At 43.6% G+C, this 17455-nt stretch overlaps 1 protein-coding gene and 1 long non-coding RNA gene across 10 annotated transcripts in view; both read left to right on the forward strand.

Moving 5' to 3' along the window:
- Positions 1–17455, forward strand: part of LOC135908347 (metabotropic glutamate receptor-like) — a 348987-nt gene that overhangs the window by 325599 nt on the left and 5933 nt on the right. For 8 of the 9 annotated variants that reach the window (XM_070539030.1, XM_070539033.1, XM_070539029.1 and 5 more), the window contains one exon: positions 11171–11372. In XM_070539030.1, coding sequence (XP_070395131.1) covers positions 11171–11372 — 202 coding nt within the window. Of the gene's footprint in view, positions 1–11170; positions 11405–17455 lie in introns of all 9 variants that reach the window. The other variant, XM_070539036.1, reaches the window with a different exon arrangement.
- Positions 143–7983, forward strand: LOC139060596 (uncharacterized). Its single transcript, XR_011514954.1, has 3 exons — positions 143–470; positions 1968–2103; positions 7195–7983. It is a non-coding gene; the product is annotated as an uncharacterized lncRNA (long non-coding RNA).

Genomic DNA, 17455 nt, shown 5'->3' on the forward strand with positions numbered 1-17455 from the left:
TAGCATAAAAAGACAAAGACAATGCCAAACGACACAGCTAAAATTCAAACAAAGAACTGATCTTAGCTATACTGTTTGGGGAAAAGAAATACAAAATTAGACAGCCGCAACACACGCCACTAAAGCCGCCACCGCCGGCGTAACGAGGAACCAACAGTTGGCAACATTCATTCGCGCGTCATTGCTTCGCTTCGTCTCTGCAACAAGAGCCGCCATCTTCTCGCGCCTAACGTTTCGTATGGTTTTGTTCTCTGCAATCCGCGCACACAGCGCATCGGTGGCTCCACGTCTGCTCGGCGTCGCAATGCGGCCTGCGTCATTTTCTGGTGCTCGCGCAATCGGTGTGAAACATGTCGCATGTGAAATGTTTGATAGAAGTGCCTCACGTCCAAGTCAAGCCGCCGTACGGGTGCATGGCTGTGCGCCCCGTTCTCGAAAGCGTCGACGGGTTTCCGGCATGCGGATTTCAGGTACGTGCAAATGCGTTTCGCACTCCTATTGAGCTCCGGAGCAAAGCGTGAAATATTTCATGTGAAAGATGCAGTGCCCGTCATCATGGTGTGAATTTCGAGCGGCAAACGAGAACTTTGGCACTTAGAGCACACCGCGGCTGCTAAGTCAGCGTGGAAATTGTTTTTCGTTACCGCAATGTGTTGCTTTCAGTCTAACCTGCGGCTTGTGGACAGCTAGCCCATCGACTTTTGCTTGTGGCTGCGATAGGTATGTAAATGGAAGCGGTAATAATTTTCGAGCGCAGAGAGTTGTTTCGCTCGATGTTGGTCGTGTTCATGGCGTTGTGAAGGCTAGAAAACTGGCTTGATCGTGCTTAGTTCTGACTCGAAGAGGCGTAACGTTGGCGCTGGATGTGTTTGTTTTCCGTGCCGCGAGTACCAGTTTAATGCTTTTTGTTGCATGAGAGTGGTTGCTGCTACATGCCCTCTGGCCAGAACACACTAAAAGCAATTTCCTCACTTATATGTATGCAATGTGACGTAACAAAATTTCCAGCGTTTTATTTGGAGCGTAAATATCCAGTATAGTTTAGTAAGAAACTCACATTCTGTCTTAGCTTAGTAGGCGTGAAACAAGTGAAACTCTCATTTCTTATTGAATTGTTCGCCCACACCGCACCACCCGCAGATGCGTCATCGGGTAATTGACAGTAGCTTCGCTACGTGAGTTGTTTTATGCGCCAATATTGCCCGGTTAAGTATCCTGTTAATTTATGCCGACGCTCGTTCATTTTGCTCTTAAGCGGGTACTATCCCCGAGTACCGGACGATGCCAAACATGTGAGGTGTAGCAAACGCGGGAAATGCAAAGTGGCGTGGCTGCAAGTTCCTGTTTTTACGTTTCTTGCATTCAAAGCCAACAGGCACAGTATCACTGATTTATTTTCCATTTCTGCTGTACTTGATCAATCTAATGTGACAACTGCATTTGTTTTTTAATGTTCTCCATTGACTGTGTATTGAGCTTGGCTGCCGCCCTCTCTTCAGAGGATGCCGCTGTGATAGCTCTTTCGTATAGCACATGCCTCTAGGCCCTTGTGTTTCAAGGGCTCTGGCGAGGCAGCAGTGCTCCAAGTAATTTTACCATCCTATATATTTTCTATTTTGCATCATTCTTCCACGATGGATTTTAATGTTCATATTATTCGTCATTAGTCATCGCCATAATTTTATAGCACATAGATTTTACGCACTTTACAGCGACAATTTTAGGCGAGTTTACAGCCAAGTCACATCTTCCATAATACATCAACATTACCAGTTGTCATGGTGCTCTTTGGCCAAACCTGGCCCTTGCGCCATAAACTACCACACATCATCATCATCAGCTTGGCTGCCAGAAAATGCTTGAATTTCTTTCAGTATCCAAGTGACGAAATATTTCACTGACGGCAGTGTGTGAAACACGCAAGATGACAAAACTGACAGCAAAATGATTAGATATTTCTTTTATAGCGTTTGGACTCGACTTTTGGTGAGGATGTCGATCGACCTTGGGCCTGGTGACAGCACACCCGACATCGCCAAAGTTCAGCCTATCAGTTGAGTGCCCCCAATGGACCATCAACATCGGAAAATGAAGCAGAGCCAGGTAGGGGCAATTTTTACTTTGGAACAGAACACTGACAGCTGCCTCCTTTTTTAAGAACTAAATAACATATTTACAAACCAATCCTTTCTCTTTGTGCAGCCTACATAGAATTGTTTTTTGCTTGTTATACAGAGCTTCAGAAAGCAGTTCTTCTGAACCATTTTTGCATGCACAAATAGATAAAGAGGAGTGCACTTTCTGAAGAAATTGATGCACTGAAATGTGCGTTCGACACGCAGTGAGATGCAAAATAACCAACAACTTTAAAGCGGTAAAAAAAAAGTTTGAAACATGTTCTAACATCATAACCCGCCTTGGCATACGGATCTAAATATAACAGCAACAGAGGTGCATGCAGAGAAGTGTTTGTAAATGTTTGCAAGATATGTACATTGTCTAAGAAATTGTTTTTACTTACTTGGAGCTTCTTGGTGCCATGGCAGTGCAGTAAAAGCTCAAAATGATGCCCCTGCTCCTAATAAAGCACTTTTAGATTTTCAAATTAAATTATGGGCTTTTACATCCCAAAACCTAAAGTTTTGGTAACCTGGCTTCTTTTATGTACACCTGAATCTAAGTGCATAAGCGTTATTGCATTTTACCCTAATTGGAGGGCAGCTGCCATGGCCTAGATTGAAGCTGGGACCAGCATGACTGAGCAGCATGGCATCATAGTAAGTGGGCTATAACACCAGGTCAAAATGAGAAATACTGCTTAGAACTACCGACTTCTTGGCTCACAAGCACTTTGCACTAAGTTAAAGGAGTATGCAATACTGACAGCGACTGTTTATGTACCAATTTCTTTTTAGGCTGATTCCATTATTAGGGTGCGAAGCTTCAATTAGTCAAAACCAGTTTAAATTACAGAACCAGCTCAAAACACACACCATGTATAGCTGGATTTGGACATGCAAATGGAGTCAATTCATGTCGCCGAAAATGGAAGTGGCAGTCACACTATTTGATGGATTTTGCCTAATACATAGTCAATAATAAATAATCAATTCCTAAAATATTCTTTTCAAAAAGTTTTTTTCAAGCATGAAAGGAAGAGCCAAATGGTGTTCAGGTGCACAAGCGGTTAGTTGCACGGTACTTCATGCATGTGTTCACTGGCTTCTTTCAAGCTTGAAAAAAAAATTTGTTGCACCTACTGAGCAGTAGAAAGCTGGATTGGGAATTTTTCAGGATGCTCTACAATTTTCGCACTGACACTTTTGCTTTGAATAAAATATTTGATCAGTTAAATAATTGTTAATAACTAATTACCTAATTACGAAAAATGCAAGAAGTGGTTTCACTTCCTCAAAACGATGGCAAACGACATTACCTTGGTGCTGTCTAGCTACGTGGCACTTATACATATTTAAAGCTTGCGCATGTCATACAGACCACCTGGTAATTACAAGGCATATATAGAAGTGGCTAAGTTGTGTGAGCCAGCCATGTCTAGCGAATCATGAGAAACAGCCATGTTTCTTTGACTTAAGGGCATGATAAGATTTACATGCTCGACACCTTGTATCAGTGTGCTCTAGGCCTGTGCGTAGTTTAGCTGCTACATAAACAATATTTCTCCACGTGTAAGCTAATATGCATCTTTCAAGTATATTGCCTCGTGTTTTCCAAAATAAACCATCTTGGTGCTTCCTTCATTATGTCTTCATCTGTTGCTGTGCTAATTTTGTAACATGCAACTGCACAAATATTCATCTAGTTTTCATATTTCCTCGTTGTTTGGTGGCTTTATTTCTGAACAAGTTGTTTTCGTTAAAACCTGTTGCACACAGCAGTACACAGCATTTCTGCCTAGAGTGGGAATTGTTTTTTTTTCATATGGACATTAATACACCTTGCCTGGGCAATGTAAGGCATCCTACATAACACGGCCCTGCAATAATGTTTTATATTGCATTCCAGCATCATGCAAAACTGTTTGCTTACCAGATTAGAATATGTATAAGTGTTGGAAGTAACAGAACTGGAAGAAGCCAGCAGATAATGAGGCCAAGGAAAGCATACAGGAACATGTTTTAAGTTTTTTATATGAAGTATAGAAATGATAAATTCTAGGTAAGTGAAAGTGGATTAAAAGATATCCACCTGTTTGTGGGGAACGGACCCATAACCTTCACATTACGCATGTGATATACTAACCACTGTGGTACTACGGCCGTGTTCGAGCGTCGACAATCTGAGGGGCCATTGTGGACGGTTGAATGCTGCCTCGGTGGTACAGTGCTTAGTGCATCGCATGCCTAATGCAAAGGCTGTAGGTTCGTTCTCCTCCCATGCCTGGTTTTTTTTTACCATTTTCCTTTCCCTTTATCATTCGCACATTTAAATAGAAAATTACAAGTAAGTTTCCACGTGCCTACCCTGGCATCTTCCAGCTGTGATTCAGAAAAATTTTGACCCTCAGTATCCTTTCTTCTCGTTTGGAAGAACAGGAGCTTCATTTAAAAAATAATGAATTCACCTTGTTCAGCATCTCAATGTGGTCTCAAATCTTATCACAGCATGTGTATTACTAATTGAAGTTTTTGTTAAGATGATGATATAGCATGGGACCTAATTAGTAGCCTTTGTGTACAGATATATGACTAGTCTAATAAATAGGAGGACTTTAAGAAGCACTTTTAACATGGTCTGAGCATGTGTTTAAAAAAACTAATCTAGCATGATTTCAGGCATAAATGTTGCCCCTGAAAAATATTTGGATCATCTGCATTGGCATTGTTTTTAGAGAGCACCAATACTGCTTTGATAGAAGTAGCCTCGTGGAACATGAAGCATCGCTTCTTGCTGAGTCAAGGAAACATTATCTGCATATCTGAGGTGCATGTGTCATATGCTCGAATGCTGTTTAAAGGCTGCTAATAAGAAAATTACTTAACTTGCCTTCCAGAGATTGCTTCAGTAGTCTATGCTACTCGATCATAAACAATTTACCATAGTGAATATTCATCGCAGTTGGCTTTGCAATGTTTATGCAAAATACCACAATTGCCTACTAGACATGTGACTGCACTAAAACTTGGAGTTAATGACCAGTAAGATTTATGGGACAGCAAAACTTAGTTTATGACTCCTGTTTCTGCCATAGTTTCTTACAGTAATTACTAGAGGGAACTCTGGTGCTGGAGTCGTACCACAATGGGAATGATGGGAAGCACATGGATTTGTCTGATATTCGTGCTTGTGAATTCAGACGTTCTTGTGGCTTCGTATATTATACGCTATATAAATCTTATTGTCGTAAATTTAAGCGCAGTCTATACTCTTCGAAGTGCAGAAGACGCCGCCAACACTCACAATTGCTATTAATTGCAACGATTGAGCTTGTCCAGGTAGCCAAATCGAAGGGCACCAAGCGTTTCAAGGCACTAGTATGCCCGCGATAAATTCATCAGGGCGTTGCACTCGCTTGTCGTTACATGCCTCCGTCGCTTAATGGTTTCAATATCAAACTTCTGTTCTAGAGTTCCTGTGTTTGAATCCTGTCGTCGGACGATTTTAATGTTTATTTATTTATTACACAGTATATTGTTGAAAATGACTAGAATACAAAGTCACAAAGCCGTTTGAAGCCAAACAGACGAAGTTTAGGCAAATCCATGTACTTCCCATAATTTCCATGCTGGTACAGCCGTTCTTGTTTGATCTCCTGTGGACACTAACGTCAGAGTTCCCTCTAGTAATTATTGTATGAAACTCTGATTTCTGCGCCTCGCTCGTGCAGAAGCGGCACCACACCTGCTGCGTAAACATGCACTACCTTTCGGCCGAGTGCAGGGAATGCTGTGAACTCGCCATGTACATAGCGTGCACTAAGTAAAACAAATCACAACGTGCAGTTGCTACCACGTTGAACTGGTGGAATGAGTAGTGAAATGCAGTACCTCCTGAACTAGTTCAGAAAGTGCAGGTTAATCAAGTGGAGATTATATAGCAACAAAAGTTGAGTGATTCTGCATTACATTCACGAAATATACTTCATGATACTTTTCCATTTATTTCCTCAGTTATTAAGAATCCCTTTTGCATTGTTGGACAAAACTACAGAATGCCAACATATTTTCCAGCATTCACTGGTAGCAAACATGTCAAAACATGTTCTAGTGTCTGGATTGCCGCTTTAGCTGTTAACCCCCAAGTTAATTCCGGAAAATGTACCAAATGTTTTACGTACTCAATTTTCGGTGTCATTCTCTTTCTAAAAATATATTACTTCATTGGTCTCTGGTTAGAAATAACACAAAAATAAGAGCTGCTCTTGAGGGCAGCTTTCCCTCAATGCCGACTGTAACTCATCTTTGACAACAAGAGCAGCATAACGTCGGGCAGAAAGAGTGCAACTAGTCATTGGCGATATTGGTACTACCTCCAGTCACTAGTACAGCTTGTGATCAATGGTTAAAGGTTGCGACTTTGTTGCTGCCCAATTTTAATTCTGCAGCTGTTACACTTGGGTGTAGCATGTGTACGTACGTGTGCATGCATTAAAATGACTTCACGCTAGAGCAAAGCAACTAGTGCAGAGAGGCATTAGTCATCTTTATATATTTGCTTTGTAAAGATGCACTAACTTTATCTTTTGCAATATAGACTTGGCGCTCATTGGCCAAAGATGCCCTTGTGCTACTAAAACCTACCAATTAATTCGCTTTTTGCAGTAGCACGTGCTTATTCCTTTTTCAGGATCGGTCTGCGAGTTCTAATTTTTTTTCTTGAACTGTGCAATTCCCACTCACAGGACTGCATGTCATCTAAGGTGTTCCTTTTTCAATCAAGAATGTTGAGGTTGTGTTTGTGAAACTCGATTTCTTGCCTCAAACGAGCTTGTACAAACTGACCAAGCTGATAATTCTACCTGCTTATATAATAAATGTGTTGCGGTTATGAACCCTCATAATGAATGACTTACAGTATAAAAATTTTATCTAATAAAAGAATTTAATGAAAATTTTCATGTTTTTCGCGTTCGTGTTCACTTCTCTACTCTCGTGTCCTGTCTGCATGCCTCACCTCTTTCTTTGCATATTAAATATCGTATAAACTTAACCATGCTTTTTTACCACAATGCAGGGGGAAAAGGTTCCGGTAACACTGCATTCAGTATGGTGGCCCAGACGTGTATGCAAGCAACCTCCTTCATGTGGACCAAGAACTACTCTGCAGTGTCTCACAGACTTCCATGCGAAGCCCTCAACATTCTCATCTCAGTGGAATGGCTGCTCATCTATCTGTGTGTCCATCACCAGGATGGCCAGTTGTAAAGCTCCTGTACCCGTTTAAGACAGCTTAATGATTTTTTTTATTTAGTTTTCATGGTTGGCCGTAGAATCTTAACATTTTTGATGTTTCTAACGTTTTTACCTGGCCCAAAGTGGTGCAATAACTTTAAACCAGTGTAATGTATTTAAGTGATGCTCACTCTAATGCCTATCTGGTTTTGTTTGTGTTTAAGAAATTTGAATGTCTGATGAGGTAACAGCATTTAAACTTGTCCTCGTGGCTCTTTTCACTGAGCTGCTAGGAAATAAGATGCAAAACTTATCACACGCCAGTTGTAGCATTTTTGTTTTCAAGACTAAAGTATACATGTTTCAAAATATGGAAAGTGGGGAAAAAAGCCTCAAGAACATAATCATCCTAGGATTGTCATGTCCTTACAACTCTGCAATGACTAATGCCTCATACATCTTGGGAGCACATTGGTCGCAATGCCTACAGGTATACTTGATAAGACAATAGCTCGCACTCAGATTTGCCACGCAGTTGATGGCTGATAGCTTTTGTTTGTCGTCTTCATGTTACTACTATGTATTCAATATTCATTTACATGTGCTGCGGTTTTTTGCAGTCACACACACACACACACACACACATATATATATATATATATATATATATATATATATATATATATATATATATATATTCTTCGTTTCAATAAAAATTTAGTTGAGAGCACTCATCCTGTCTGCTTCTAGTCTGTGTCCGTGTCACTTCGCGCTACAATCCAAGATCAGGTTACTGTACCAACTTGCCCAGCTTTTTATCCTTGTGTTAAAGACACACTCAGACTTGTTCTTACTTATGTGACCGGTTATTTTTGTGCTTTATAATAAGATGCAGTGCTTTTCAAATGAAAACATGTGATAGTTCGTAGTGAGGTTATTTAAAAAAACTGTTCTGCTTAAAATTTAATTGAGCAAGCCTGTGCCATTATTCGGTGCTTATGTCTTTATATTGGTATGGTTTTACTCACCTTCCTTTTTACTTTTAAAATGTGCAAACATTATTATGTAACCATTTCTCTTGAATGAAATAAATATTTCTGACATTTCGTCACAAATTTTACAATGATTTTGTTCAATTAGGTAACCTTAGACTAGCTGATTGTTATTCTGGTAGCTTAACTTACAATGCCTGTAGAATATTCAATGCAAGCACATGGTGAAAAATACACTAAGTTATTGGGTATAAGCAGGTCACTGTCAGTAAATGGAGCATACGTATATTTCAGAAAATAGTGCATGCTTACATATTGAACAGCATGCACAGCTACACATGCTGTTTTGTTCGTAAATGCTGAAAGATTATTCGACGTGGAAGCACTTTGTTCTTGGGCTTTCAGTGCTACCTTTAAGTCATATATGTGAAGGTACTAGTAGAAGCATCCCGTGGAGATAAATGACAACTTTGATGAATAGAGGTATAAAATATGTGCTTAAAACGGCAAAAAACTGCTTGACAGGCAAACGTATGCTTCTGTAGTACTGCACTTGTTACCGTCGCCAATACATGCATTGCTTGCGCTCTATTGCATTCAATATGAGCTACAGCAGCGAGCTGTGGTGTCTTTCCCTCCTGGTCGAGCTGGTGTTGCGAAAATTTTTGACCAAGAAAAGGAGGTTTTTAATCATTTCTGAAATGCATGTAACTATGCTTTTGGCTGTGTGCTGTTTCCACGGAGTTATAAGTACTGGTGCACCAAGGTGCGGGAGATCCTGTGTCCTTAGTGCAGCGCGCATTGTTATTGCGCTCTGCATCCTGCCGGCAGTGTACTATCACTGCAGAGGACGATTACGAAAGCATGGCGTGTGTGCCTTGCTGCAATGGCGAAACCTTAAATTGTTTTCCTGAAAGGGCCGCACGTTATGCTACCACATGACGGACCAGAAGCGCAATATGACGACGCCTCACAGATTCTGGCTCATACTGAACAAGGTAGTACCATAGCTAAGGCTAGGCAGCATTCACAACAGCTAGTCTGCCCATTAACTACATGGCTGTAGTGAACGCTAAAATACTTGCAGGGATAACACCCTTTTGGAAGGGTGTTGTCACATGCTACACCCATATTGAATGGGTGGTTGTCTGTGTTACACCCCATATAGAAAGGGTGTTGTTTGCTTTACACCCATAGGTGAGGTGACGTCATATTAACACCCCTTCTTTTGTGGGGTGTTAATGTGCGCCCTTTGCTTGGGGTGTAGCAATACACCCAAAAAGGGTGTCACCCATGGGACAAGCCATTTACACCCTTAAGGGTGTTAAAATTTTTAGAGTGCGTCGTCTATCTCGACGGCGCACGCAGCGTATTCGTACATTTCGTCAGCTCGTCTTCTCTAATTACGTGCAAGCGCCAAACAACGCTCTTTTGTTGGCTCTCAAAGCCGGCCTAGCTCGCTCACCGCTTGAATGTGTATAGCGTTGATCGGCACGAGCGGGTTGTTAAGAGTGCGGGGAGTGGAGGGGGGGGGGGGGGGTAGTACTGTGAACGGTTGTAAAGGCATTGCATTTCTGGCGACCGCTGTGCGTGTTTTCGGCCACCTGTATATAGCCGTGCTGCTGCGGAGCCTCTGGCCTCCTTGAATTTCGAGAGTTAGAATAGAAGTAAACGTGAATATTAAATTGCATCGAATATTAAATTGAGGAAGCCGGCACTATGCTTGACGGCAATGTTTCAACTGAGCGGCATCTGTACGATGTGCTATTGCGCTCAAGGTAGAGCACAACTGTGTAATTCCGGAATACGCGGTGCAGGAGCATGTACAGTCAAGAACAAAAGTTTACGGGATGCGGTTTCCATTTCAAATGTGAATTCCTGCACTTTTAAGTCATGACACTTCGTATTTAATGAATCACTGTGTAGTTAGCGAAGGCTACTACATGATGGAACATTTATTTCGAGGCTGTGTGACCACGCTTCGCGAGAATTCAGCTTCTTGGCAGATACTGCGTCCCGTAAACATTTGCGGTTACGGTGCACTGTGTTGTACTTTTTAAAGGAAACGAAGGTCTTCATCGCTCGTCAGCCCACAAAGCTGTGAAGGCACTTTTGTTTTTCTTGAGCGCGACTGGCCTATGTGAACGCCTTTAATTCGCTCAGGCCCTCCGCGTGCTTGCGCGAGCTCACCGCGGCTTTCCTCCCTCTCCCCTTCCTCTCTCTATGTTATCTTTCTATTCCCTCTTTTCCGTCCACAAGGGTAGGGTAGCATTTCGGACGTATTTCTGGTTAACATCCCTGCCTTCTGTCTTTATATCCTCCTCGTAAAGGGAACAACTAATAAAACTAGTATAGTTGAAAAATTCCTGCGACATTTTAATAAAGAAATCGGCTGGTCTGAACTGCATTGGCCCGACAAGTATTAGTAAAAGATCTGGTCTTTGTGTCGTATCCTTGCTGACATTGATAGCGCAATACCGTACAAGAGAGCTAAGCAGGAGCATTCCTTTCCAATTAAGGTTTCCTCGGCAATTTCCTGCTACTTCTTGGAGGACACCAAGTTCGTTCGTTTGTTTGTTTGTTTGTTTGTTTGTTTGTTTGTTTGTTTGTTTGTTTGTTTGTTTTCATCATATGACGTAACCTCAACCCTGCGCATTTTAGAAGTCATTTGTTCAAGGATTGGTCGTGCTTGTCTGTCGTAGCTCTGGAGGGAAAGAACTTGCCGTCGGGTTTGTTTAGTCGATGCTACGAGAAGTAAACGGTTCGCTCGCCACACGCATTAATCTGCCTTCTCTCTCGTTCTCTCTCTCTCTCTGACTGTCGCAGATTCAGATAACGACGCTCTGCGTTTCCATCTCGCTGAGCGCGTACGTGGCGCTGTTCTGCCTGTTCTCACCCAAGATCTACATCATCCTCTGCCACCCGGACAAGAACGTGCGCAAGCTGACCATGAACAGCGCCACCTACAAGAAGGCGCCCACGAGCAGCACGTGCGGCACCTCCGTCAACCACGGCACCTGCGGCACCGGTGAGTGCGCCGACCCAAGCTGCAGCTCGACGGTAAACACCCCTATACGACTGCCTATCTCCCACAAGCAGCGTCACACACACGCACACGCACACGCACGCACACGCACGCACACGCACGCACACACACACACACACGCACGCACACACACACACACACACACACACACACACACACACACACACACACACACACACACACACACACACACACACACACACACATACACACGCGCGCACACACGCGCGCGCACACACGCGCACACGCACGCACACGCACGCACACACACACACACACACACACACACACACGCACGCACACGCACATGCTCGCCGCGGCAGCTTTGGTAACTTTTTTTGATAAAGTCGCCAGTCGTTGCCCGGATCACTCCATCTTTAGCGAGAATTCGCTATGTGATGGTGGTGATGGTTAAGACTTCCTGGAAATTTTGTCTTTCTTTTATTCCAGTTGTTCCTGAACTTCTTTCTTGTCGTTACTTTTAAAGCTAACGCTCTAAATTACCTACTTCGGCAGCGATTGAAGAGTCGGGATCCGAGAACAGTTAACGCTGTAAATTTATAAAATGGTGTCAAATCTGAAAAACTGCGCTTTGCTTATCGAATCAGCTGTTATGCACCCCGTGACTCATTAATGCACTCTTCGGTATGCCTTTAGAAGTAGCGACAAATGGAAGCCGCATCACCCCCTCATGCTAAAATGAGGGCAAAGCATTAAGTTCAACGGAAGTCCCTTGAGGGAGTTTACCAGCGCAAATTACTGTCTATTTACGTCACTAAAAATAAAGCCATTAGTACTCTAGAAAGCAATGTTCTCGCTAAGGTGACTGTAAATTCGCTTAGTTAAGCGACGTCTTCCGCTAAGTTACCAACACTGCCCCGAGGAAACCAACTCCTTCTCACAGCCCTCCACTCCTGCCATGCCTTATTTCACCATTTTTTGTTTCTTCATCTGTCTTCCAAAATAAGTGCAGCCCACATCAACCTTGATAAGAAGAACGAGGAGCTCAGCGGCAATGCTGCTGCCCTGGCACGCCCTATGGACGAACTCTATGCTGGCAGCTCCTTCCTTGTGTAGGGCTTTGAACAGCGCTCGCTTGTTCGCTGACTCACCTTTCGGGAGCTTTCGTGCCTCCCAATTGAGTTTACGCGCTATAATTGGGCACAAGCACCCGAAAGGTACTACAGCTCAGGCTACCTTAACGTGGGGCAAGCAGTCACAACCGCGTGAAGAAATTGCGGGAAGTCCCGTTGATTTCAGTGTGCTGACACACCCTCTGATGCTGCGGAAACTACAGAGCTTATAAAGGCATCCATATTGTGATATCACTCCGCTGCCCCCTACCGGAGCGCCGCTTCATGACCCCACACCTTATCCTGCTGTGGTTGCGGTGAGCTGCACTTTCATTTTGGAACAGATCGATAGCTGCAGCTGTTCTCAAAAGCATATAGACTTCGTCTGCCTTGACAAAGGTTCTTGCATGTTTGGTAAGTCATTTAACGTCCTCGTGGTATTCGCGTGTCCTAATAAATGAAGCCATTTGGACCTTAACTCCATATCCCATAATCCCGAGGATTTAAATTTAATCCTAGCGGGTTTTTTTACAGCATCTCAAGTGATCACGTAATGTTATTAAATATGGAGAATATGGGGTGTATTTTTGATGGGCTGCCATCCTAACCTCTGGGTTGTTAGGAAAGGAATACTCACCCGCCAGAATAATGGAGCGCGTATAGTAGAGTAGCGATTCAATGGGTCACGTGTTGTCAAGAGGGTTCATGAGCTCGTGGCGTCGGAAGTGATCCGACGTCAGTGATAAAGTACTGGGTTACGTTTGCTTCAACACACAATCACGTTCGTGCATATATATTGGATCCCTGTGGTGTATCGTACAGCTTCGTGTCACGTTATTTGTGTCTCGCTGGCTTGATGCTCACGTTCCCAACTCGTCGCCGCCTTGCTCTTGATTATTTATCCATATCTGTAAAACAACTACAGAAAAATAGCAGCAGGGTTTTTGCGGTAGGCGACAGATGTCAAATGACTTCAGCTAAGTGCCACGATAACCAAATGCGTCATGTGTCGGAATAAAAGGAACTCTTATCGTGAAAATATCCTCGTGTTGTAGAATTCTCTCTTTCCTTGCTTGGGCAATATGAATACGTGCAGTTGTACGTAGGCTTAACACATGTAAGATAGATATGGCATCAGCACCAACGATTTTTGGTACTGCCTTATAGGGAATTTTATCATATTGAGTGAAGTCTGGCATCTATTATCTTCCAATTATTTTCAGACGCTTACAAACGTCTTTCGTTCTTGTTTTTTTTTTCTTTTCGAACTATATGCTGCAACCATCCTTGGTAGCGTCACTTAATGAAATTTGATGAATTGGACCTCTTACAAAATTTCACTGTAAGCTCAAGGTGTACTGCTATATACTGAATCGTCCTCTTTATTAAGCTGCCAGCGATATTTCTTGTTTTTGAAACTAGGACAAATTGTCGATGAAAGAATATGGAACCGGGTATTTCGACGAAATATTGCAATGGCTCTCTAGGGCCGTTTAAGTTAAATATGAACAAACTGATTAGAGGAATGTCACTAAATCATTTTTCGGTATCTGCCTAAATTATCATGCTGTACAGTAAAACCTTGTTCCGAACATATCAGAACTAAAACATCAGCATCAAGTGGAACTACAGGAACCGGAAGGTCCAGAAGCCAATCACGGTAACGGACGTTGACGTCAAAACTATAAGTGTAATATTGAGTTCATATAAGTACGATGAATTGGGTGAGTTCGGCCGTATTCATAACATTATTTGCCTGAGCTCGTTGGATGCACGTCGCAAGCGAAGGTTTCCAGCAGGTAACACTGACGGCCAAGCGAGTAGCGAAGATGATAACGTCAGAATAGTGGTGGCAAATTCGTCTTCTGAAAGAATTAATGCGCATGAAGTCACCTATGGCTGACGTGCTCCTTCAACATATCAGAGTGTGCTTTTTTCTCTGCTCTCCGTGACGATGTTTTCTGCTGGAGACCATTTCTTGCGATATTTATTTGAGGTTCAGGTCGTGTTCTGGTCGCTAGTACAGATAATTTTATCAAAGGGCATCGAGAACTCGAAACGTACTTGGATTCAAGGCGCGCATAACTTAAAATTCTCACAGTCGAAATGATGAATCGAAATGATAATTCGTATACACTCTCACGCATTCAACACAACAGACTGGTGGGCTAATTGGTATTGCATAACTTGAGGCAAAGCGCAAAGAAAAAAAAACACGAGGACAACAGAAGGTAACGAAGACGCTGCGCTGTCTTCGTTCCCTTCTGTTGTCCTCGTGTTGTGCTTTGCCTCAACCTATCATATATGTTTACTTTCATTCAGCCTTTTCTTTTCTCGGGCACTTCTATCGTCCATCTCCGGTGGAGAGTACCACATAGGCGAGTGTGCGCCAACATTAATTAGGAAGGAACAGCGCCAACTAAGACGATCACAAGTGGGAAGAACGACACAGGACAAGCTCCAACTTCATCTATCTTTATTCACCGAAAAATCAGCAAATATAAGGAAAATCACAAACATCCGCACAATGACCATATTACATCATCTGCCAAACCGTTCTAGATAGTACATTACGCTTTTGAAGAGGGTCACGGAAGTATCACTGACACAGATTTTCCGTGACCCTCTTCAAAAGCGAAATGTCCTATCTAGAACGGTTTGGCAGATGATGTATTATGGTCATTGTGCGCATGTCTGCGATTTTCCTTATATTTGCTGATTTTTCGATGAATAAAGATAGATGAAGTTGGCGCTTGTCCAGTGTCGTTCTCCCCACTTCTGATCGTCTTAGTTGGCGCTGTTCCTTCCTAATTCAGGTATGCACCATCTAGCCCAAATGAATGTTGTCCAGAACTACGCCAACATGCCTATCTGAACAAATTGCTCTATCTAGACCAATTAGCAGTTTAGAGCGCACAAACTCGGGCCAGCCTCTCAGGTTTTCTGCGAATAAGGTCCTCTTTCTCTCCTCTCTAATATCACCGTCCGAAATGAGCGTTGCGTCGACGTAACCCCGCGCTGCCAGATCCGGCGCGTCGCTCAACGTTCCTCTCTGAGTACATTAATGTCACTGACTCGCAGCTCGCGACAATTCTTGCGAGCGAATGCTCCCATGAGCTGGCGTTCTTGCGCCGGCGTCCATCGGTCCGTCCGTCTGTCCATCCATCCGTCCGTCCGTGCATCCCATGTTTCGCGTCCCTACGCAGCCGTATGCAGATCGCCGTAATGCATGAAAGCGCGGTACACGTGTCGAAACCAGCAGGCTCCATATAGCGGGTGCCGTACGCGTCGCGGCCAAGCCTCGGCGTGGAACGCGCGAGGCGTCCTTGCATGCCACCCTCAGCCTTGCGATTGAAAAGCCCCCGAAAGACAAGAAAAAAAGATGAAACAGAGTAGTGGCGGCCGACGGGGCGCATAACAATTGACCGCAGCCGCGTCACAGCGATGCATAATCGACCCGGCCCTCCCTCGCGCCGTCGCAGCCCTCCTTGCGTGCGCCGGCCCGGAGCAGCGAGCTTTGTCGCAAGAACGTTGCGGTCTCGCGGCTCGTACACAATGTGGCGTGAAGCGTGCGACCGGCCCGGGGAACGGACGCTGCCTGGACGTCGCGGGGCAGCAGTATATTAGGGCGCGCGCTTCCTATACGTACGGCCGTCCAGCGGGCCGCTTCCATCGCTTACGTAAATTGATCGGCCTCTGCAACGGATGAGAATGCCACCGTGGCCCCCGGTGTTTTAGCATAGTTGCTGGTTGGACGCGGATATATGGAGCGTCGCAGATGCCGCCCGCCGTCCGGTGGTCCTGAAGGTCAAGCCGCACGAGATGATCACGCGAAGCAACTACTCTTGCGGTTTTTTTTTTCTTTTCTTCTCTTTTTGCCTATTCACTTCTGGGAGAGAAATGGGATGCATATGGGAATCGCAAACCTTGCGGTGGCAGGCAATGAGTGCCGTTAATTTATACGTGCATTAAGTGGACAGAGTTGACTGCCGTGTTAGTTAGTAAGACATTGTAAAAGCCTGCGGTAGAATGACAATGCACAAAATAGAACACTACGCGTGCGCCCGAGGCGGGAGCTCACGAATTTTTTTTTTGTCGAGTGCCATTTAGGGCAAGCACGCCTTCTATTGTTCGTTCTCTATTTTTCATTTTTCGTCCTGGTATGTGTTTGGATTCGGGGCGAACGGTGCCATTTGGCAGCATGCAGTGTTGATTACGAAGGACAAAGAGACAATTTAGTTGCAGAAACGAAATAGAATTCTGTATTACCGAAGCTGCAACGTTGAAGGTACTAATTTCGAGCAAAAGCACATCGCAGAGTCGCTACCCTAAACTGGTCTAAGAGCACAAAACATGTGTTTTCTGCAAGTGATTTCTTAATTCATCGGCGCGGCCAGGGTTTCTGTGGCAGCTACTCTCCGAACACACTCTTTCTATCATTTTATGGCATGTACGAGAGGTCTGTTTCACTAGTTTCACAGCATAATTAGCAAATCATTCCTCTATTTGGGTTGCCTAAAGGGCGCTGAGCTTGTAAGAACCTTCCTGTGCTATGTTGTCATTCTCACCGCGTTTACTTCTTATCAGCTGCGGCAGCGCGGCACATTGGGATATCCCAAAATATTGGCATAGAAATTTATGTATTGATATCTGGGAGAAAAATGGGATGCTTGTGAGAGTTACAAACCTTCCGGTGGCATCCAGTGATTGCCGTTGATTTATGCGTGCTCTAATTTGATTGATTGATTGATTGATTGATTGATTGATTGATTGATTGATTGATTGATTGATTGATTGATTGATTGATTGATTGATTGAAATAGCTGGCTACGAGGGACGCCGTAAAGGCTCGGGAATTAGTTTTGACTCTATACATGAAGTTCATCAACGGACTCGTAAATCTAATCGATAAGGAAGATCGCGAATAAACTTAACCCAAAAGAATTGCGCGCACACGCATGTTGCGTCTTTTTGTGTGCTGTCCTTTTTCTA

Source organism: Dermacentor albipictus, chromosome 5, assembly GCF_038994185.2.
Source record: "Dermacentor albipictus isolate Rhodes 1998 colony chromosome 5, USDA_Dalb.pri_finalv2, whole genome shotgun sequence".
Lineage (NCBI taxonomy): Eukaryota > Metazoa > Arthropoda > Arachnida > Ixodida > Ixodidae > Dermacentor > Dermacentor albipictus.